General features: G+C 52.3%; 2 protein-coding genes across 4 annotated transcripts; one reads left to right on the top strand and one right to left on the bottom strand.

The window, feature by feature from the left end:
- Positions 1-3,465: 3,465 nt before the first annotated feature.
- Atp6v1g2 (ATPase H+ transporting V1 subunit G2) lies at positions 3,466-7,330 on the bottom strand. Of its 2 annotated transcripts, none has more exons than XM_057751994.1 (3): positions 7,098-7,330; positions 4,978-5,078; positions 3,466-4,605 (listed from the first exon to the last, which is right to left on the bottom strand). In XM_057751994.1, the coding sequence occupies exons 2-3, from the start codon at positions 5,035-5,037 to the stop codon at positions 4,432-4,434; spliced, it is 234 nt and encodes a 77-aa protein (XP_057607977.1). In that variant the 5' UTR covers positions 5,038-5,078; positions 7,098-7,330; the 3' UTR covers positions 3,466-4,431. The 2 variants fall into 2 exon arrangements, with proteins under 2 accessions (XP_057607977.1, XP_057607976.1); XM_057751993.1 differs by lacking the exon at positions 7,098-7,330 and adding an exon at positions 5,357-5,550.
- Nfkbil1 (NFKB inhibitor like 1) lies at positions 5,668-20,785 on the top strand. 2 transcript variants are annotated; one of them, XM_057751991.1, is made up of 4 exons: positions 5,668-5,810; positions 7,187-7,463; positions 19,735-19,956; positions 20,080-20,785. In XM_057751991.1, the coding sequence occupies exons 2-4, from the start codon at positions 7,199-7,201 to the stop codon at positions 20,664-20,666; spliced, it is 1,074 nt and encodes a 357-aa protein (XP_057607974.1). In that variant the 5' UTR covers positions 5,668-5,810; positions 7,187-7,198; the 3' UTR covers positions 20,667-20,785. The 2 variants fall into 2 exon arrangements, with proteins under 2 accessions (XP_057607974.1, XP_057607975.1); XM_057751992.1 differs by lacking the exon at positions 5,668-5,810 and adding an exon at positions 6,658-6,819.
- The last annotated feature ends 414 nt before the right edge of the window (positions 20,786-21,199 follow it).

The following is a 21,199-nucleotide window of genomic DNA, read 5'->3' as shown; positions in this document are numbered from 1 at the left end:
CGTTCGGCTTTGCTTTTGTTTTGTTTCCTTTGCCACGCCAGGCTTCTCTCTGGACGCCTCTCTCTGGGCGCCGCGGACTCTGCGTGCCGAGAGGGACGCGTTCTCACGGGGGCCTGAGCCTGGTCGTCAAGGTGACCTGGGGGTGTCCGAGCTCTGTCAGGCCTCCGCTGGGGAGGGTGGTGTGGTGGGGTTGCAGGAGAATGAGCACGATCTATCCCAGTGTTACTAGCAGCGTAGCAGCTTGGGAGATGGAGCTTTGCATTCTTGTCTAACAAATGGTGGGGTTTGGGAGTTAAGCTATTTTCCATTATTATTATTATTAATGAGAGCAGAATGCCCTTAGTCCTACCCAGCAGTTCCATTGTTCAGCCTGGATTTTCCCCCTATATATGTAGTCTTTGAGTGTGAGATGTTCTGCTGACCCGCTGCATCATAAATGTAAGCGCGAGCTTTCCCTATCAGCACACGTCACCGCTTAACAATGAGAGAGGTACCATTGTCACCAAGGCTGTGTCCTGATCTACTCAGAAGCATTCGCTGCTGAGGGAGGTGCGCCCTCTCGTGTTGGCATCACAGACGCCACAGCTTTTGTGTGTGCCTAGGAGTAAGCGGGGATTTGGGGCCCTAGTACACTAGGAAGTGCCGCAGCTACAGAGAGAGAGGTATCTGGGGCCCATGGCTGTGAAGACTTCCCAGGTTCTCAGCCTCTTCTGTTACCAGCTCAGCCTAAAAGGCCAGAGAAGCCCTCTCAAGAGAAGCCTTTTATTGAACCTAACGTTGTAGCACTCAGGAGGGTAACATAGTGCGGTTTATCCCCGCTAACCCTGCTGACCCAGCAAGTGAGCCAAACATGCTGCTTTACAACCAGCAAAGGATGTTTGCACCAACCACACAAACTCGTGCAGTGAAGGCTTGTGTTTGCACCAACCACAGCAAACTCGTGCAGTGAAGGCTGTGTTTGCACCAACCACACAAACTCGTGCAGTGAAGGCTTGTGTTTGCACCAACCACACAAACTCTTGCAGTGAAGGCTTGTGTTTGCACCAACCACACAAACTCGTGCAGTGAAGGCTTGTGTTTGCACCAACCACACAAACTCGTGCAGTGAAGGCTTGTGTTTGCACCAACCACACAAACTCGTGCAGTGAAGGCTTGTGTTTGCACCAACCACACAAACTCGTGCAGTGAAGGCTTGTGTTTGCACCAACCACACAAACTCGTGCAGTGAAGGCTGTGTTTGCACCAACCACACAAACTCGTGCAGTGAAGGCTTGTGTTTGCACCAACCACACAAACTCGTGCAGTGAAGGCTGTGTTTGCACCAACCACACAAACTTGTGCAGTGAAGGCTGTGTTTGCACCAACCACACAAACTCGTGCAGTGAAGGCTGTGTTTGCACCAACCACACAAACTCGTGCAGTGAAGGCTGTGTTTGCACCAATCAGTATTGTCCCTTTTTTTTTTTTTTTAATTTTCGAGACAGGGTTTCTCCGTAGCTTTTTTGGTTCCTGTCCTGGCACTAGCTCTTTTAGACCAGGCTGGCCTTGAACTCAGAGATTCGCCTGCCTCTGCCTCCCGAGTGCTGGGATTAAAGGCGTGCACCACCACCGCCCAGCAGTATTGTCCCTTTTTAGCACCAGTCACAAGGCCCCCTCTGCTCCAGAATGGTTAGTTCCAACACCCTACCATGGAGGGGGCGGTACGGGACGATGACAGGGGACTAAATGTCGTCTAGAGTCCATCAAAGCTTGTGATAGCAAAAAATCCAGTAGCCGACTGTTTGAAACAGTCTTGTCTGAGGCCACACCTTAAAGAGCTGGAACAGTTAGCTGTCATTGGGTGGTTGTCTCAAAGTGTTCAAAATGGCCAGTGCTGGGCAAAGGATGATCTGACTGCCTGGCTGACAGTCCGCTTAAGGCAGCCGAGGCAGAAAGGAATTGCCGGACAGCAGTCAGTAGAGAGTCAAATTGCCCCACCTGTTGGTGAACATCAGAGGAGCCCTTATGATAAACACTTAAATAACTTGTTAATGTTCATAGTGATTTTAACAATGCTTAATTCTGGGCCAGTGGCCCAGAAAGAGCAAGGAGAGTCTTCGTCTTACCATGATTTCTTTTCTTTGTTACTGAGTTTGAGTCTGTTATATGGCCCAGACTAGCCTCAGACCCTCAATTCTCCCACCTCAGTCTTCAAGTGCTGGGATTAAAGGCAGTAGGCACTGTGCCCTGCTCAACTACTCCTATAAACATAAGCAAACAGAATAAAGCAAGACGGCCGAAGCAGTCCAGATAGCACGGTCACACCAAGATGGAAGCATCCTAATTTCCCATCACGACTGTCTCCCTACTTCAAAACTCTGGTTGATTTTGCATAGCTATTTCTTCTGGATTGACACATCCCCCCTCATGAGATTAGAGAAGACTTTCAGAAAGAAGTTGCAAGACACAGAGCCCTTCTCCCAGACTGTGTCACCGGTAAACAGTCCCTGGTGACGGGCGTCTCCGGTGGATCCGCGAGGATCAGAGAGCTCTGATGATGGAGGAAGACGACTTTGTGATGAGAAGCTGCTCCGGTCTCCCTGCTCCTGTGAGCGACCTATCACCCATGCTACCAACAATGGGCCCCTCGGTCTGCCAGTCTAGACTTGGAGGAGACATTTCTTAGGTCTTTCATTAGTGAGCTATCTGGCATAAATGGACTTTCTTTTATGTCTACCTACAGAAAAGTCATGCAAGAAAAGACTATAGGTTACCCCACTGATTCTCACTGGGTGAAAGGAGAGGAGCTTCTCCCGTAGTGAGGAGAGCTGCTGCAAGAACGGGGTCACAGAGCAGTCCCCCACCCCAGCATCATTTCACTCTATGGTATTTGCCAGCTACCAATCATGTGCCAAGTACTATCCTGGGCTCTGGAGACACAACAGCCTATCATCTGATACTTTACATAATGAGAGCCAAGACCTAAACACACAATGTCAAGCCAGGCATGGTGATGCGTCTTTAATCCCAGTACTCAAGAGGCAGAGGCTGGTGGATCTCTGTGAGTTCAAGGCCAGGTGGTCTCCTTAGCAAATTCCAGGACAGCTAGGGGTACATAGTAAGATACACCGTGAGACTTTCTCTCTCTCTTTCTCTCTCTCCCTCTCCCTCCCTCCTTCCCTTTCTCTCTCTCTCCCTCTCTTTCACACACATGCACAGTCACACCACATGTGCACACACACACACACAAGGCACTAATAAGCAGGTAGAACAAGGGAAGGTGCAGAGGCCTGTCCCGACAGCCCAGCTTGTCTCTTACTGTTATCCTATGCAGGCCTTGGTTCCGGAGGAGCCGCATGTGTTCCCGCTTGAGGGAAATGAATACATTACGATGTGTTTTTGCTTTTCCAAAAAGCATCCCAGCTCAGCCTCTTGCAGAGTTCTGAGGCGAGTGAATCAAAATGAGAAAGGGTGAGGCAAGAAGAGGCCGCTTCCGTCACCAAGTGACGTCGTGGATACTTTATTGACAGTGCTGTTGCACGGGGAAGCGAGGTGTTGAGGGCACAGAAAGGAACCCGTGAATGTGGGTGTCACCGCGTCCTTCAGCTCTGAGGTGCAGTAGGCTTCAGGAAAACAGGGAAGGAGAGCCAAAGGGAGAGACCCACTCACAAGAAAGAGAGGCGCTCAGGGGTTTAATATACACTTGGGGCTCTGCGAGGGGCTAAATGGCATTATCATACTGACTTTTCGGGGGCCACGAGGTGCCTGGGAAGAGCAGCACAGACATTCTTTAGGGATTGCTGGAGTCACAATGACCAAGCATCACGGAGTGCCAAGAACAGAGTATTCGGACTCGGGCAGGCAGGCGGGGGTGGGGCGGTGGTCATAGCATGGGCTTGTCATACATCAAATCACAACTAGTGCCCATCTGGAGCTGTGCTGACTTCTTACAGCACAGGTTACAGCACCACCTTACAAGGCACTGTTATCATTCCAGTTACAAACAGGAGGACGCTGGGGCTTCCAGGTTAAATAGCTTGTACCAGTCTAGCAGCCAGCAAGGAACAGAGGAGGGAGAGGAGCCCAAACCCGCCAGCTCTGAAGTCAGGGTGCAACACACACACACACACACACACCGTCACCATGTCACATGTCTCACAGAAGGCTCAGGTGAGGACGACTTGGGCATTCATTAGTATAGTTCCAGTGTCTCATGGAACTCAGAGGTTCGGGTTTGAGTAGGCTGTAAGTCTTGTGGGAGAATGTTGGCTCCTGTCCCCTAGGATAACCTCTCCTAGGAACAGGTTATGATGTGAAGTGACGGGGCGGAGGTACTAGGGATCAAAGCCAGGACTCTGTGCATGCTACACAAGCAAGCGATTCGAGTTGGGATATTTCTCTGTGGAAGGAGATGGCAGGAGTCAGCCTCTAGGGACATGTCCCTATGACGTCCTAGACAGTGATCCGGTAGTTGGGGTGGACCTGGGGCCTGACGTCACAGACCATGCCAAGAAGCTGAGCCAGGACACGTTCCCGATTTCTCTGCTGGGAGCTCTGCATGCCCTGGACCTGGCGTCTGGTGGCCTGTTCCACTTCAGCAGACAGGTTCCCCTGAGAGCCCATGGCCTGGGGGAGGGGGAGGAGGGAAAGAAAGAAAAAAGCAGAAACAGAGAAAGAAAGGTCCCAGCGTGTAGAAGGGAGGATCCCGAATAAAGCTCGGGAAACCTTTTCAAAACTACTTGCACCCCACAAAAACATCTAGATACCAGACAGGTCAGCACAGAGTCTAAAACCTCACCACAATGGCCATAAAACTCTGCCCCCCCATCGATGTTGCCGCACTCCACACAGACTGTGAAGGCCTCCCCATCGATGCTGCCAGGATCCCTTCAGTCCCCTCACACCCCAGTCTCTTGTTGAGGCACCTGCACACGTCTCACAGGAGGCGCCCACTAATTTGCACCTGGGCGGGTCCACCCCTGCAGCCCGTCAGCTCACCGCCTGCTGCTTGCTCTGGAACTCCTGCTCCCGCTCCCTGCGGTATTGCTCCACCTCCATCTGAGCCTCCTCCTTCGCCTGCTTCAGTCGCCGGGCCTTCCCTAGAGGCAGAAGGACAGTGGGTATAGACACACACACACACACACACACACACACACACACACACAGGTGTGCTAGCAGGGACCAGTCCCCTCCAGAAAGTTATTCAGCTTCCTGTCAGCCAACCAAGCGCTCGATTCTAAAACCTACCCACTTCTTTTATCCTAATAAGCTTTCGGCCCCCAGCTCTGTCTCCATTAACCTTGGGCTTTCCTAAAGACTCAAATGCCCGCTATCCCCTGCCCCTAGGTTCTCCTTCCAGAGGAAAGAGGAAGCTCACTCTTCCTGGCATCGGCCACCTTCTCCGCTGCCCTCTTCTCTGCTTGCAGGAGCTGCTGGATACCCTGGGACTGACTGGCCATTTTTTGCCACTAGAGAAGATGCTGTTTCGAAGGCGACCAAGGTACCAGATGGCTCCCACCCTTCAGCGCCTATTCCTCCGGCCCGTCGTTGCAGTCCTCCACTCCCACTGGGTCTTAGTGCGCCCGTTTTCTCCCCTGCATCCTCACGCCTATGACTGGTCCTCCTGCGGCGCCTCGCTGAGGTAGTACCCCACACGGCCGCCTGGGGGCAGGAGAGACCAGGCCTGTGCTGACTAACGGCGGCAGGTGCGGGGCCTTGGCGTCCCCGAGTCTGCAGGATGGGGGAAGGGGAGGCTGCAGTGTTCGGGTGGGAGGAGAGCGTGATTGGTGGTCTCAGAGGAGAAGCAAAGACGATGGGCACGGTGTAGGAAGGTAAGGGTGTGCTTGGAACAGTACCGTGGGTTTCACACTCCCAGCTCTGCTGGGTCTCCTCGTCTCCCTCCGCCCCTCCCCTCTCCATCTTTTTTTTTTTTTTTTTTTTTTTTGGTTTTTCGAGACAGGGTTTCTCTGTGGTTTTGGAGCCTATCCTGGAACTAGCCCTTGTAGACCAGGCTGGTCTCGAACTCACAGAGATCCGCCTGCCTCTGCCTCCCAAGTGCTGGGATTAAAGGCGTGCGCCACCACCGCCCGGCCTTTTTTTTTTTTTTTTTTTTTTATTTGGATTTTCCAAATCGGAACGTCTGCACACATCTCGCCTGCCGTCCTACGTTTGCCTTCTTAGCGTCGTCTCGTGTATTTTTGTTTTTGGACCTACCTATACATTTGGCCTCATTGTGATTTTTTTTTCTTCTTTCTTTTGTTTTGTTTTGTATTCCGAGACAGGGTTCTCTGTGTAGCCCTAGCTGTCCCGGAGCTCACTCTGTAGACCAGGCTGGCCTCAAACTCAAGAGATCGGCCTGCCTCTGCCTCCCAAGTGCTGGGATTAAATTTTTTTCACTGTAATTTTTTTTCATCTTTACTTCCCCCATCTTTTCTCTTTCTCTTTTCATTTTTTTTATATCTGTTATTAAAGTATCTCCCCCCCCTCCCCCTCCGTGAAGGGATCCGAGATAAACTTCCACACAGCCCTCCTGCCTCCCAGCCCCGGCCTCTGATCCAGTCTTCTGGTTTCAGGGGGACCCTGTTTCGCGATCGCCTTGTTTCCCCTCCGGAGGCCTAATCGCGAGTCACCCAGTGCGGGCGGAACGATTTCCGGGACGGGCCCCGCGGTTGACTTCCGCCCGCCCGGAGCGCTCCTCCCTTCCCGCCTCCCTTCTCGGAGCGCCCTAAACACGGGATCGGGCCTCCAGCTCCGCGGGTTCGGGGGGGCGGGGAGCAGGTCTGATGAGTCACCCCTCCCCCCCCGGCCCCCGAGGACGAAGCCTCCACGTCTGTCTGTCGGGTACATTGTATTCCGTTTCTAGATCACTTTTTCCCCAGTTCAGATTCCGGCTGATGAAAATTTCCCCGCTCTGGCCTTACTTGATTTTTTTGTTTTTTTCTTTTCCCCTCCAAAGTCCAGAATGAACTTTTTTTTTTGGGCCCTGGAGCCTTAAAGCAATTGTGTATCATTTTCTCAAAAATTACATTCAAAGTGAAACCTGTGGCCCCGACCCCAACTCTGCCTCCCCGGCCCCCCAACCTGTCAGATGGTCAGGGACGAGAGTTTAGGTTATAGACCTGCTTCATCTCTGCGGAGTTGTGAGGGCGATGGGAGGTGAAGGCAGCAGCGGGCGGTCGTGTCCTCACTTTTCCCACTTCTTCCTTAGCTCAAGAGTTCCATGGCCTCTGCTTCCCGCCGGCAACGCCGAGAGCGCCGCTTCCGGCGGTACTTGTCGGCAGGGCGGCTAGTACGAGCCCAGGCTCTCCTCCAGCGACACCCGGGCCTCGATGTGGATGCCGGGCAGCCCCCTCCCCTGCACAGGGCCTGCGCCCGCCACGATGCCCCAGCCCTGTGTCTGCTGCTGCGTCTCGGGGCTGACCCTGCCCACCAGGACCGCCACGGCGACACGGCGCTGCACGCTGCGGCCCGCCAGGGCCCCGATGGTGAGTGGGTCGGGGGAACTGGTCGCGAGAGGCCGATCCGAAAGGAAATGAAGGCCTGGTGTGGTGGCACACGCCTTTGACCTGAGCAGGAGGATCTCTGAGTTCGAGGCCAGGCCAGCCTGGTCTACACAGTGAGCTTCAGAGCTACATAGAACGACCCTGCCTCCAACAACAACAAACATAGTTGGGAGAGTTAGTTGTATGGTCCTTGGGACCTGTTGAATCGGTTGACCTGGTTGACATGTGACCATCACATGCCTTACAGTAACAGATAATCTTATCCCAAAATTGCCCAGTCCCGTCAACTAAGAGGGTATGTGTGTGTGTTTGGTTTAGTTGTGACTGTTGCCAGGGTATTGTTTTGAGTTGGGGTCTTGCTGTGTATTTCAGGCTGGCCCAGCATCCTCCCAAGCGCTGAGATTGCAGGCACCCCCAGCCACCCAGCCTGCAACCTTTTCGGCTACATTTCCTCTCTTGCAGGATTAGTGGTTACTTTGTTTCTTTGAGGGCTGTTTGTCTGTAGCACAACCCTGCAGGAGTCAGAGTCAGATCCCAGCTGCAAGAAGCTTGCCCGCCTCCCACGGCTAGCTTAGTTCACAGGGGCTTAGTTCAAGGCTCTCTGTAAATTGAAACAATAGCAACCTTTGTAGTTTGCCACAAAGTCTAACAAAGTATCCTTGCTGACTGTCACATGACCAGCTGGGATGACGCAGATGGGAAACCTGGCCTGGAGTTCTGCTGGAGACCTGCATTCCTGTGTTGGGAACAGATTCGTGTTCCTTGATGCGGATTTCTTTTTTTTTTTTTTTTTTTTGGTTTTTCGAGACAGGGTTTCTCTGTGGCTTTTTGAGCCTGTCCTGGAACTAGCTCTGTAGACCAGGCTGGTCTCAAACTCACAGAGATCCGCCTGCCTCTGCCTCCCGAGTGCTGGGATTAAAGGCGTGCGCCACCATCGCCCGGCTCTTGATGCGGATTTCTGAAACACCCTAGGGACCAGTTTTCCCCGGTCTCCACCAAAAATCTAATTTAAAGCTACTTTTAATCCAGCACTTTGGAGGCAGAGGCAGTCAGGACTCTGAGCTCACAGCCATCCTGGTCTACATAGTGAGCTCCAGGCCAGCCAGAGCTATAAGAGAGACCCTTCCTCAAAATAACAACAACAGAGCATCTCAAATCATTGCTAATGGCTTCACAGTGCAAACAGCCCCCTTCTAGCCTCCGGTTTGTGCAGATAACCTGCTCGGAAACAACCAAGCCACCTACAAAGATGGGAGATTACAGTGCACTCCTGTAACCCCGACACTCAGGAGCGCGGGGTCACCCAAGACCAGTCTGATCCAGGCCTCAGTCTCAAACAAACAAGCAAATCTAACCTAAATGGAAGCCAGGGTGATGAGTTTATCCTGCTGAGCCCATCTACCTTTGTGTGCTTATCTGCCCTGGCTCCCCCAGCCAGGTGACCTCCTCTAGGCTCTTCTGGAAGAGCGCCATCAAATCCCAGGCAGTTCTGAAAGCGGCATGGTGTTGCTTCTGCAGTGCGGCAGAAGCAGCGCCATAGGGAGCAGCCTCCTGACTAGAAGGTAGAGCCGAGAGGGGGCTCTGTTCACCGAGGGTTTACCTTCTGAACATAGAGTGTGAACAGGACCAACCCGCTTGCTCCTTCCCTCATCTCCAGCTTGACCTCTCCTTGGTCAAAAAGAAAAAAAAATTTTTCTTTAATTCTGCATGCATGCTTTAATATTTTTTTAAGTTTAAAGAGCAGAAGTTTGCCAGATGCAGGCTGCAGCTGGCTGGCTGATTTTGTTATGGAGTATCTGAGGAGTGAAACTCCCCAGATGCCTGAATAAGTCCAACGGAGTCTTTATTTACCGTCAGCGGGACTGTTCCGAGCAGAGTAGTGAGCTGGAAGCAGCCTCGACCTCCGGTTTCTCTGAGTTTCTCAGGGCAGTGAATACAACTGTGACGCGCACAGAAAGGCAGCTCTGACATCTGCGACCACCAAGGCTTGTTTACAAAGCGGGCAGACAGCAGTTAAATGGTCAGACAGTTAACCTTCAGCTCAGGGTCATGTTGCGTAGAATTTGTGGCTGCTCCAGGGACCAGTTCACCACCAACCGTATGTTTGGTCTAAGTGACCTGAGACCAGTTGTTACCCAAGGAAGTTTTACAATTCGGGTCTCATTAGAAATGCTTTCACAAGCCTGGATGGTGACAAAGCCCAGTGCTTGGGGCAGCTGCTTGCTGTCCTTACCTCGGGAGGCCGTGGTGAGCACATGACCCACAGACTAGCTGCAGCTTTGCTAGCTAACAATAACTGCTATTTTATGTGGCTCAGGTGAACTTTGCTGAGTAGCTCCTGATGGTGGAGCAGGTACCTCCGTCATAGTATTGAGTTCTGAGACGCATGTGGACGCATGTGGAACATTTGACACACAGAGACAAAACACTGTATTCTAGTAGGCCCAGGAGCTTGTCTGAGATGTCAGAGAGTTTGCCACGTCCCGAAGAGGAAACCCTCTCAGACTGTCACATGCCAGCCCTGCCACCAGGTGGCGCTCTAACTTTGGCGTCTCCATAAAGAGAAACCGCCGTCACCGACAGCAGGACCAGTGACTGCAGCTCCTTCAGGAGTCTCCCTCAGTTCCCACGTTAGGTCTGAGGGATGCCTGAGTTCGCTGAAGTGACCGTGTGGGTTTATCATACCCACCAGAGGCCAGAAGAGGGAAGAGCCCCCCTCCATTGTAGGATTTGGTAACTTTTTGGAACCTCATGGGAGAGCTCTCTCAACCATCAGAGGAGCCCACCAGTGGAGCCCATGTCAAACGGCAACAATGACAAACAGTAGTTTTCTCAGGTTTTCTGGGGGGGTGAGAAACAAGCAAATAATTGTGATATTTGGGTTTGGGGTTTAAGATTTGTTCTAGTTGTTCTGATGGTTTTGTTTGGTTGGTTTTTTTTTAAGACAGGGTCTCTCTGTAGTCTTGGCTGTTCTGGAACTCAATATGTGGGCCAGGCCAGCCACGAATGTACAGAGATGTATCTTCCTCTTGATTAGAGGTGTGAGCCAGGGTCCCGCTACCTAAATTTGGGGATTATAGGTGTGAGCCAGGGTCCTGCTACCTAAATTTGGGGATTATAAGTATAAGTCAGGGTCCCCACCTAAATTCGGGGATTATAGGTGTGAGCCAGGGGCCCCACTTAAATTCAGAGATTATAGATGTGAGCCACTGTATTTTAGTTTTGTTTTTTTCTTTTCTTTTCTTTTCTTTTTTTTTTTTTTTTCCGAGACAGGGTTTCTCTGTAGCTTTTGGTTCCTGTCCTGGAACTAGCTCTTGTAGACCAGGCTGGCCTCGAACTCCCAGAGATCCGCCTGCCTCTGCCTCCCGAGTGCTGGGATTAAAGGCGTGCGCCACCACCGCCCGGCTAGTTTTGTTTTTTCATGGTTCTGGGACTTAACCCAAGGCCTCGTACACACCAGACAAAGCCCTAAGCCTCAGCCCCAGGCCTCCTTGTTCTCTTTTTAGTTTGAGATGGTGGCCACAAGTTAGCCTAGGCAGTTTTGACCTTTTGGTATCCCGACTGTGCTGCCCAGGAGCTGGAACAGTTTGTCTTTGTGTAACACCCCTGCACTGCCACCTGATGCCGGCCTCGTTTGGAGATGACTAGGCACAGTTTATGTTCCACCTGTCCTCCAGCCTTGCCTTCCGCCCACCCACAGAGCTGTCACCCACCGCAGTCTGCAGTGACCCAGCACGGGTCTCAGTGCCTTGCCCTGTCAGGAAATGGGTGGTGAAAGAATTTACCAGAGCCAGGCATGGTGTCACACGCCTGTAATCCCAGGAGGCTGAGGCAGGAAAACTGAGTTCAAGGCCAGCCTTGGCTACACAGGCAACTCAAAGCCAGTCTGAGCTACTTGAAACCATGGGGGGGGGGAGTATCAGAGGCAGCAGAGAATTTATCGCTACAGTGTAGACGGTAGAGAGGAGCTGTCTACACTTAGGTGTCCAGTTCTATATGGGCAGTAGGAAGCATTTTCACTCCATGGTGCCCTGGTTGTTCAGGTCTTATGGAAAGGGACACTTGTGTGGGCTCATGTCTAGATGCTTACGTGGGCATTCATTCCTTATTTTCATATACATTTTACAGTTTATTTCTTCTTGAAGCCAGGCGGTGGTGGTGCACACCTTTAATCCCAGTACTCGGAAGGCAGAGACAGGTGGATCTCTGTGAGTTCGAGGCCAGCCTGGTCTACAGACTTAAGTTCTAGTACAGGCCCCAGAGCTACAGAGAAATCCTGTCCCGAAAAAACAATGAAAAGAAAAAAAAAGAGAAAAAAAAACAGAAGAAAAAGTTATTTCTACTTGGGATTGTATCTATAAGATGTCATGAGTTACTAGGGCTCATACTAGATGGCCTGAGCCTACTCCTTAAAGAAAATCTCTTCAGTGCTATCGTGACACCCTAAGACAGACTGCAGCCACAGCTTGTTAAGCTGAATTCTTCCTCTTTTAAAATTTAGTTTTATTTTTCTGTGTGTAGAGGTCAGAGGATACAGTTGTGTTTGGATCTCAAGTTCCATTTTATTTGAGGCAGTGTCTTGTTTCTTTTTAACTGTGTACACCAGGCTAGCTCACCCCTGAGTCTGTATGGGGGCCTGAGATGGCAGGCGTGGACTGGGGAGCAGACACAGGGCCTCACGATCACATGGCCAGGCTGTACCAGCTCTGCGCTCTTCTAGCCCCAAAGGTAACTCTTTCTGACCCTGCTCAGAGGGCAGCAGCCTTGCTTGAGCCGAGCCCATCACAGAACGGCATCCACACCCCCTATACACAAGGCTCACACAAGATGGAGGCTGTCTTCTGGAGCTGCTGCAGGGCTGGGGGCCCTTGCTGGCAGTGCTTATGTGCTATAGTTGTGAGACCACGGGGCAGCGGACATTCTGGAAAGGGAGGTGGGGTTGCTGTTGAAGGAGACTGGAGGTCAGAAGACGACAATAGGTCAGGAGGTCCTGGGTGGCGGGAGGGGGCATCGGTGCCGCAGTGACTGCTGCCCTGAGGTGGCACCAGCTGGAACTGAGACCTAGAATCGGGAAGACGTTGATTTCCCAGGAGCTTGAGTAAGCAGCGACCAAAAACACGAAAGAGAATAAACACAGAAAGGGTTTGTGAGGGCTGCGAGGAGTCCCAGCCAGGAGGCTGAGACATCCGAGTTAGACAAGGACAGTTGTGTTTCTGGCTGGAGTGAGGGGGGAGAAACATCCAAACACGGAAAGGGAGGCAGCACCGAGGGGCAGTCAGGTGGTTCTGAGACTTGCAGTCATTTATAGGTTAGAATAGGGAAGCTGCCAGGATGGGAGAGCCATCCCAAGACAGGGTGCTGTGAGCATCTCAGACCCAGCCAGCGCAAAGATGGCACCTTTCTGGGTGAGGAGTTGGTTCCTTAAGACAATAGCATCTGAGCAAAATAACAATGAGCGGCCCTCGCACAAAACCATCGTACACTGGGCCTTAGGGAAAGCTGCAGGACAGCAAGGCAGGGACCACGCAGCGACTCCAGGAAGAGCGCGCAGTGACCATCAGGACAGAAGGGAACCCTGCAGGTGTCTACGGAGTCTGAAATGTTGGGGTATGGGAGTAAAGGTGGCAGCACCCAGGACGTTTAAGAGGTCTCCTTGAGGGAACAGAGCGGGGATGAATTCCTTGAAATGCGTTGGGTCCCTCAGTGCCTGGAGGGTCAAAAGACAGAGCTTGAGGTGGAGAGAGCGCCTGTCGCCCCTGCAGAAGACCAGGTTCAGCTCCCAGCACCACGCTCAGCTCACAGCCACCTGTGCCTCCAGCTCTGACCTCTGCGTGCATCCCATCCATACATGTGGGGATGGGCGGGTGCTGCCAAAATACTCAGACACAAAATCTCTGGGGAAAAAAAAAAAAAGAGGTTAAATTACACCATTACAACTCAGAAAGAAGAAGTGATCTTGGCTATTCATTAGGATCTGGGGTGTCTAAGGACAGGGTTCACCTGATTCTCCCCCAAAAGAGAAAGGGATCCCCAAGCAGCGCCCAGGAACAGGCAGCTTGCTCTTTTACCAGAAGAGCCTTACCTCTGGACTGACACCCGGAGCAGCAGGCCTTGCTGTCTGGCTGCAGTGGAGGGGAACTGGCAGCGCCCAGTCCAGGGAACTCTGAGCAGCCTTGTCATGAGGGAGGACTCACTGGTCTCTGGCTGGCACTTGGGACTTGTGATCCCTTTGGAAGTGAAAGTGTCGGTGCTTAGCTGACTGTTGTCCTAATGCCTTGCACCTTTTATCTTGGCGAGGTAAATCCATTCAGTAGTTCCTTGAGGTCAGCAGCTGTTTGCCTCCTGAGGCTGCAGCGGGACTCTGAAGGACTGGCCTGCAGGTCTCTGAGCACTGGCTCCCCGCTCCCCGGAGAGGGGAAGGTGAGACTCCTGGGAAGGTATTGTTTTACTTATTTCTGTTGTTGTGTTCTAGACAGGCCTCTACATAGTCCTGACTGTTCTGAACTATATAGACCAGGCTATCCTGGAACAAACAGACCCTCCTGCCACTGCCTCACAAGTGCTGGCATTAAAGCTATGTGCTACCGCACCTGGCTTGAATTTTAAATGAGCAAAATCCCAGTTTTGCTAAAATTCAGTTTTCAAAGTAACAGAAAATCCGACAAATTCAGCAGAAAATGATCATCACGACAACACGAGATCTCTGTCTCGTGAAGCCAGCTTTTGGCAAATGTTCTTAACCGCAGCGGGAGCGGCATCTCAGGAGACTTGGGCCTTAGCCGTGGGAGGTGTGGCATTGATGTCGGTTTCGGGGCCGCTAAGCAGCACAGGCTCACCGTCTTCAAGCTGAGTGTAGACTTGTGACTCACGCTCGTTCGTTTGCCCTCGTCTTTTCTTTTCCATTTTGGAAAGTCCAGTCCCTTTATCTTAGGAGAATCGTAATCAACACAAACTTCTTTCTTAACTAAAAATACCCTTTCCTTTTCGCCCTCCTCGCCCAAGCCCTCTGCACACTCCCTGCCCCCACCTGTGCCTGCTCCCGCTCACGGCGCTTGCTTCTTTACCAGAGACTTGGGTCTTCAGTTGCGTCTATGGCATGAGGAAGCAGCCTAAATGTCCTGCAGACACAATATCAGACCGGAGGCTCTGTCCGGCCAGGGTCTTTAGTCCATTGCTCATCTCCTGTAGGTTACTGTACAGTATCAGGAGCAATTGGAGTCAGATGCCTCAGGTTGACTATGTGTGTATTATTATAACCCTGCTAAACATTTTCCCGATGGAAAGCCAGGACACAGATCCTGTTACCAGCTGTCTGCTGTGAGTGAGAAAGAAACGGAGTGTCTAAGAAGTGTGGGCCACTGATGGGCAGTGAGTGAGCAGACTTGACCCAAGCACTGGTGCCAGGACTTGATCTCTACAGAGAAGAGGTACATTCTTAAGATTGCCGGAAAATCTCAGTGCTGCTGACAGTGACAGTTACAGTGCCGCCGACAGTGGCGGTCACGGGCCGGGTACCACTGACAGTGGCGGTCACGGTGCGGCTTTCAGGACTGGGATTATTCGATTTTCAGGTCCTTTGAAACACACGTAGGTTTTCTAATTGTTAAGTTTTTCCTGATCAATGGTTCTGTTTGTTTGTTTTTATACCCCAACTCCAGTCCCCCCCCCCCCGTCCTCTCAGTCCCTCCCCACTACTGCTTGGATTGGGTGAAAGCGCTACAGAGTCCCATTTCTTAGGCCAGGTGAGGAGACCACAGGACCTTGGCAGGGGATTGTCCTAGTCTAGGCACAGACAGGAGACAGCCAAGAACGCCTGTTCACCGTGCAGTTTGAAGTTTTGGATCCCTAAAATCCTGAAGGAGCCGGGCAGTGGTGGCGCACGCCTTTAATCCCAGCACTCGGGAGGCAGAGGCAGGCAGATCTCTGTGAGTTTGAGGCCAGCCTGGTCTACAAGAGCTAGTTCCAGGACAGGCTCCAAAGTTACAGAGAAACCCTGTCTCGAAAAACAAACAAAAAACCTGAAGGAAATAGTAAACGGTTGGTTTTCTTGGAGGATTGGGGCAGAGGGGAAAAAGAGAGATCGGGAACTAGGGGGAAGGGGAGGCTGTCCAGTGTGGGGGAGGGGAGGTTGTCCAGTGTGGGGACTGGACCTGGAACAGTTGGGACACAGCCTTCGGGAGAAGGGGATGAGGTCTCTCTTAGCTGCCTTGCCGAGGGCACAGATGTTGGGGGTGAAGTCCTTGAATGAATGTGTGAGAATGTGTGGGTGAGGAGGAGGTGCAGTTGGATGGGGGAGACAGAGATGTCGCAGGGGAAGGTGCTGGAGGCTGAGAAGCTGGAGGCTGAGTGGGACATGCGTGGCCGTCAAAGATGTCATCTAAGGCTGAGTTCCAGGGAGGCCACTGCGGGAGGCACCTGTTGGGCCATGCAGGGTCAGGAAGTACTGAATAGGAGGAACCTGGGCCAAAACTATGGTAAAAAGATCCAGTTGTCGGCAGGGTAATAGCTCAGTGTTCCTCATCAGGGTGGAAACGAGAGCCAGGTGTTATTACAAAGGAAAATAAGGTTTTGTTTGCTTTGTTTTTTGAGAAGACAGAATTTAGGCCAGTTCTGAGAATATATCCCAGGGTGAGTGAGGGGTCATGAAACCCACCTTGTATTCTACCAGAGATGCAAGCTTGCCCCAGAGGCATCTTCAGAGAGCAGCAGCCCTCCCTGTTTTCAGTCCTGATTTGACTGAGGTTTGCTCTAAACCAGGGCGTCCTCCGAGAACAGAGACCTCCTGACTCACAGGGTGAAACCCAGTTGGTCAGACCAGGCTGACCTCAAAGAGAGACATGCTGGCAGAAAAGGGGGCTCCTGTCCCAAGAAAGTGAAGCATTGGTTACCCTTGGGTCCGCAGGAGTGTTGTTCTTGTGTGTGGTGTGAGGTCCCAGCCAGGGCATTGGCATGGCTGAGGCAAGCAAGCTGGCATGTCTCCCACTGAGCTGCATCTCTGCAGCACCAGGTGCTGCTGTCAGAGGCGAGGAGTGGACCTGCTCCTGTTGTTAAGGGAAGGTGTCTCTTCACAGACCCTTTCCATATACACTTCTTCCCACATGGAAGTGCGTGTCGGCCAGACATGATCCCACACACCTTTAATCCCGGCCGTCGGGAAGCAGAGGCAGGTGGATCTGTGAACTCTTGGTTAGCCTGAGCTACATGGTGAGACCCTATCTTAAAGAAGAAAAAGGGAGGGAGGGAAGGAAGGAAGGGGAAAAAAGGCTATGCTAATGAACATTGGAAAAGTTGGTGTAGGGTCTGGAGAGGCAGCTCCTTCAGAGGACCCAGGTCCATGTGCTGGGTGCTCACAACCGCCTGTAACTCCAGCTCAGGGATCTGTCTTCCTCTTCTGGCCTCTGTGGGCACCATTCTTCCCAAAGCTGAAAGGAAGTCAGGAAGAAAATTTTGGGAGAGAATTAAAAACTTTTTTTTATTATTATTTATTTATTATGTATACAATATTCTGTGTGTATGTCTGCAGGCCAGAAGAGGACACCAGACCTCATTATAGATGGTTGGGAGCCACCATGTGATTGCCAGGAATTGAACTCAGGACCTTTGGAAGAGCAGGCAATGCTCTTAACCACTGAGCCGTCTCTCCAGCCCCCAGAATTAAAAACTTGTAAAGGATAGATGGGGGAAACAGACTGTGTTTTAACCGTCCTACGAGAAGGACTTTCATAAGCCTTTAATCACAGCATTTGGAACTCAGTGGCAGATGGATCTCTTGAGTTTGAGACCAGCCTGGTCTACAGAATTCTACGACAGCCAAGGCTATACACACAGGAAACAAAGGACTTTCATATCTGTATGAGTATGGAAAATTTCCAAAGAAGAAAATGAAGAATATGAATAGGATATTCACAAAATAAATACTAGTAGCCAGAAAAGTTAAAAATAAATAAGTTTATTAATAAAACTTCTTTTTTTGAGATAGGATGTCCGCATAGCTCTGGTTATCCTAGAACTCACTCTGTGGATCAGACTGGCCACAGACTTACAGAGAACTCCCTGCCTCTGCCTCCCAATTGCTGGGATTAAAAGATGTGTGCCAACACTGCCCGGCCTTTTATTAAAACCATTTCTTGATCTGTCCCATTAGCAACATGAAAAGTCGGTACGCATGTGCAGTAAGGAAGGTGTTCGTGACACAGACGTGTCATGCTTTGACTCGGAACACCAACCCTGAGCAGAGGCTGCACCAAGTCCACACATATGCAGGTTTGGCTGAAGGCTTTGGAAGACACAGTCTAGCAACCAGGGGTGGAGAGAGTCCTGTCTCAGGCTCACAGGGAGCACTCCTTACCATTGCCAGAAAGTAAACCAGACAGCAGGTTCCCGGGAAAACACAGGTGCTAGGTGAGAAGCCTGTGAGGAGGGGGCGTGAGCTTCAGCCCGGCCGAGCCACAGTGAGGCCCTGACTAAGTTAGTGCTGCCTACTGTCAGCCTTGGGGGCGTATTTAACCATGTGTGATGTGGGTGCCCTAAATATTCTGTAAACTGAAGTGGATGTGTTGATCCATACAAACCTCGGACACACGAGTCAGATAAGAGAGTCACAAGTTTGAGGCCAGCCTAGGCTACAGTTACAAAGTGACTTCTAGGACTCCGAGAGCCACATGAGACCCTCTCTTAAACACACACACACACCATAGCCAATAAAATAAGTTGGTTGCCAGACTGGTCGCATGCCTCTAAGCAAATGTGCATAGCATGTGGTCACAGGCCATGTGTGCACTCACAGCCTAGCGTGTGGTCACAGGCCATGTGTGCACTCACAGCCTAGCGTGTGGTCACAGGCCATGTGTGCACTCACAGCCTAGCGTGTGGTCATGGACTGTGTGTGCATTCACAGCATAGCGTGTGGTCACGAGCCATGTGTGCACTCACAGCATAGCGTGTGGTCACGGACCGTGTGTGCATTTACACGGACCAAGGCAGGACTGGGGTTTGCAGCAGACTGTTAACAGAATTTTAAGTGGGCTGTGTTGGTGAACAACAACAAAAATCCTGAGTTAAACCTATGCAAGTCTGGATGCAGTCATACACACACACACATAAGCACACACACATAAGCACTCACACACATGTAAACACACACCCTCGTGAGCCCTGGTGGGAAGAAGTTGAAAGGCGGAAGCCAGAGCAGGCAGTTGCTAAGTGGGACAGCTGGGAGGTTTGTGGCAGGCAGGTCACAGCAGCACTGAGGAAACCTGCCTCGCCCTGATGTGGTTTCGGAGGGGATTGGCACCTTGGTAGCCATGGGTAGGCCCTGCCATCTTCCTGGCAATGACAGGTCAGCCCTGCTTCTGTGCCATTGTCCTGGTAGGTGAACAGCACTTCCTGGAACCAGCCAGGCTGGCCTCCCATCACCTACTCTGGGAGACAAGATGGCCCACGGGGCAGGAAAGCTGCCCACCTCCTTGTTGCCTCCCTTGGGTAAGGCTGAGAAATCCTGCAGAAACATTTATTTCACTCGGCTTACTGGGTGGAAATAGTATGTGTGCTTCTCTGTAGTGATACAGACATGGCGTCTGATGATCTCTATTCCTATTTATTTACTTATTTGTTTTTTGAGGCAGGGTCAATCATGTAACTCTGGCTGTCCTGGAATTCACCCTGTAGACCAGGCTGGCCTCAAACTCAAGACTCACCTGCCTTTGCCTCCTGCATGCTGGAAGTTAAGGTGTGTTCCACCACTGCCTGGCAGAAATCTTTTTTTTTTTTTGGTTTTTCGAGACAAGGTTTCTCTGTGGCTTTGGAGCCTGTCCTGGAACTCCCTTTGTAGACCAGGCTGGTCTCGAACTCAAAGAGATCCGCCTGCCTCTGCCTCCCGAGTGCTGGGATTAAAGGCGTGCGCCACCACCGCCCGGCTTGGCAGAAATCTTAATATGTAGTTTTGGGTGAGAACTATATAATATTAAAAATATGTATGTAGTGATAATAGTTTCAGACCAAAAATAAAAAATAGTCAAAAGAATTTGAAGTTGTCCTAGGTGGCAGGAGCTAGGCCCAGAACTGCAGCACACGGAGCGCCTGAGGCTGTGGGGAGCGGGCGGTCAGAGCACTCTAAGCTTCCACACTCACCACGCGTGTCATTGCACGTGACTGTCAGGGCAGCTGTCCTCATACCCAGGAGTTAGAGACTCCTCCACGATGGTGGCCCTGCCAGGGCTGGACCCCCAGCTGATCTCCCCATTTCTGCCCCCAGCTTACACGGACTTCTTCCTGCCTCTGCTGAGTCGATGCCCCTCCGCCATGGGGATAAAGAATAAGGATGGGGAGACTCCTGGGCAGATTCTGGGCTGGGGCCCCCCCTGGGATTCTGCCGAAGAGGAAGAGGATGAGGAGGTTTCCAAGGAGCGGGAATGGCGGCAGAAGCTGCAGGGCGAGCTGGAAGATGAGTGGCAAGAGGCCATCGGGAGGTTTGAAGGTGAGGGCCCGGCTGCCACTGCCACCAGAGCTGCCCTCCTCCAGGCCCTTGGCGAGTGTGCTCTATCTCACTGCCTTTCTAATCACACCTCTCTCCTACACCCGCATCCCTCCTTCCAAACAGATGATGCTTTTCACGAGGTGCAGGAGCCCGAGTCCTTCTCAGCCTGGTCAGATCGCCTGGCTCGGGAGCATGCCCAGAAACGGCGGCAGCATCTAGAGGCAGAGAGATCCTGCAGACCCCAAAGGGCTGAGGGCTCCAGCCACAGCTGGCGTCAGCAAGAGGAGGAACAGCAGCTTTTCCGGGAGCGAGCCCAGGTCAAGGAGGAGGAACTGCGGGAGAGCCGAGCCAGGCGGGCTCAAGAAGCTCAAGGGGGCAGAGAGACAGAGCCTCTCCAGCCTGGGCCCGGGGCAGAGCACCCACGAGGGGCAGGGAGGGGCAGTCTCTGGCGCTTTGGTGACGTGCCCTGGCCCTGTCCTGGTGGAGGGGACCCAGAGGCCATGGCTGCAGCGTTGGTGGCCAGGGGCCCCCCTCTGGAGGAACAAGGGGCTCTGAGGAGGTACTTGAGAGCCCAGCAGGTTCGATGGCACCCTGACCGCTTCCTGCAGCGATTCCGAAGCCAGATTGAGACCTGGGAGCTGGGCCGCGTGATGGGAGCGGTGACAGCCCTTTCTCAGGCCCTGAACCGCCACGCAGAAGCCCTCAAGTGACCCAGGGGAATGGGCAAGAACCTGTGCGGGTGTAGCCTCAAGGATGGGCAGGAAGAGGCGCAAGGTCATGGATGGGGATGAACAGAGGCAGGCCCTGCGCGGAGAGGATATGGGGCAGGCTCACGTAATGGGGGCGGGGGTGGGGCGGGGGAGGCTCTACCACTGCTCTTGACTGCCGCTTCCTAATAAGACCTGGTTCCCCGTCTCCAGTCTGCTCTGCTTTTTCCATTGCTATGGTTTTCATCACCATGACATCTCCTCTCCCGCCCAGCTGTCGAAACCCGCAGCTCCCACACACCTGCAGCACATAGACAGACAGCAGGAGCTCTCCATGGAGGCCAGAAGTCCCCCCCCCCCCCGCGCGCCCTCCCACCCTCCCTTGAGGTCAGCCCTTAGAAGGCTCAGTTTGTCCTTCAGACCCCTTCTGCTCCCTCCCCTGGGGTCCTGACCACTGTCTGCAGCTGAAGAAAGATGTCAAAAAAGGGAACAAACCATTTTCCTCCCCCCTGCTCCCCAACCAGAACCACATCCTC

The sequence above is a fragment of the Chionomys nivalis genome, chromosome 19, assembly GCF_950005125.1.
Source record: "Chionomys nivalis chromosome 19, mChiNiv1.1, whole genome shotgun sequence".
NCBI classification, from domain to species: Eukaryota; Metazoa; Chordata; class Mammalia; order Rodentia; family Cricetidae; genus Chionomys; species Chionomys nivalis.
Note: the sequence above shows the minus strand (reverse complement) of the source record. Positions and strands in the feature narration are given on the sequence as shown.

Excerpts from the sequence above, each read along its gene's own strand:
- Atp6v1g2 (XM_057751993.1), bottom strand. The coding sequence starts at position 5,438 with ATGGCCAGTCAGTCCCAGGGTATCCAGCAGCTCCTGCAAGCAGAGAAG. Across the intron at positions 5,079-5,356 it reads GGTGGCCGATGCCAGGAAGA|GGAAGGCCCGGCGACTGAAG; the intron begins GTGAGCTTCCTC and ends TTCTGCCTCTAG. Across the intron at positions 4,606-4,977 it reads TCCAGAGCAAGCAGCAGGCG|GCCATGGGCTCTCAGGGGAA; the intron begins GTGAGCTGACGG and ends CCCCTCCCCCAG.
- Nfkbil1 (XM_057751991.1), top strand. The coding sequence starts at position 7,199 with ATGGCCTCTGCTTCCCGCCGGCAACGCCGAGAGCGCCGCTTCCGGCGG. Across the intron at positions 7,464-19,734 it reads GGCCCGCCAGGGCCCCGATG|CTTACACGGACTTCTTCCTG; the intron begins GTGAGTGGGTCG and ends TTCTGCCCCCAG. Across the intron at positions 19,957-20,079 it reads GGCCATCGGGAGGTTTGAAG|ATGATGCTTTTCACGAGGTG; the intron begins GTGAGGGCCCGG and ends CCTTCCAAACAG.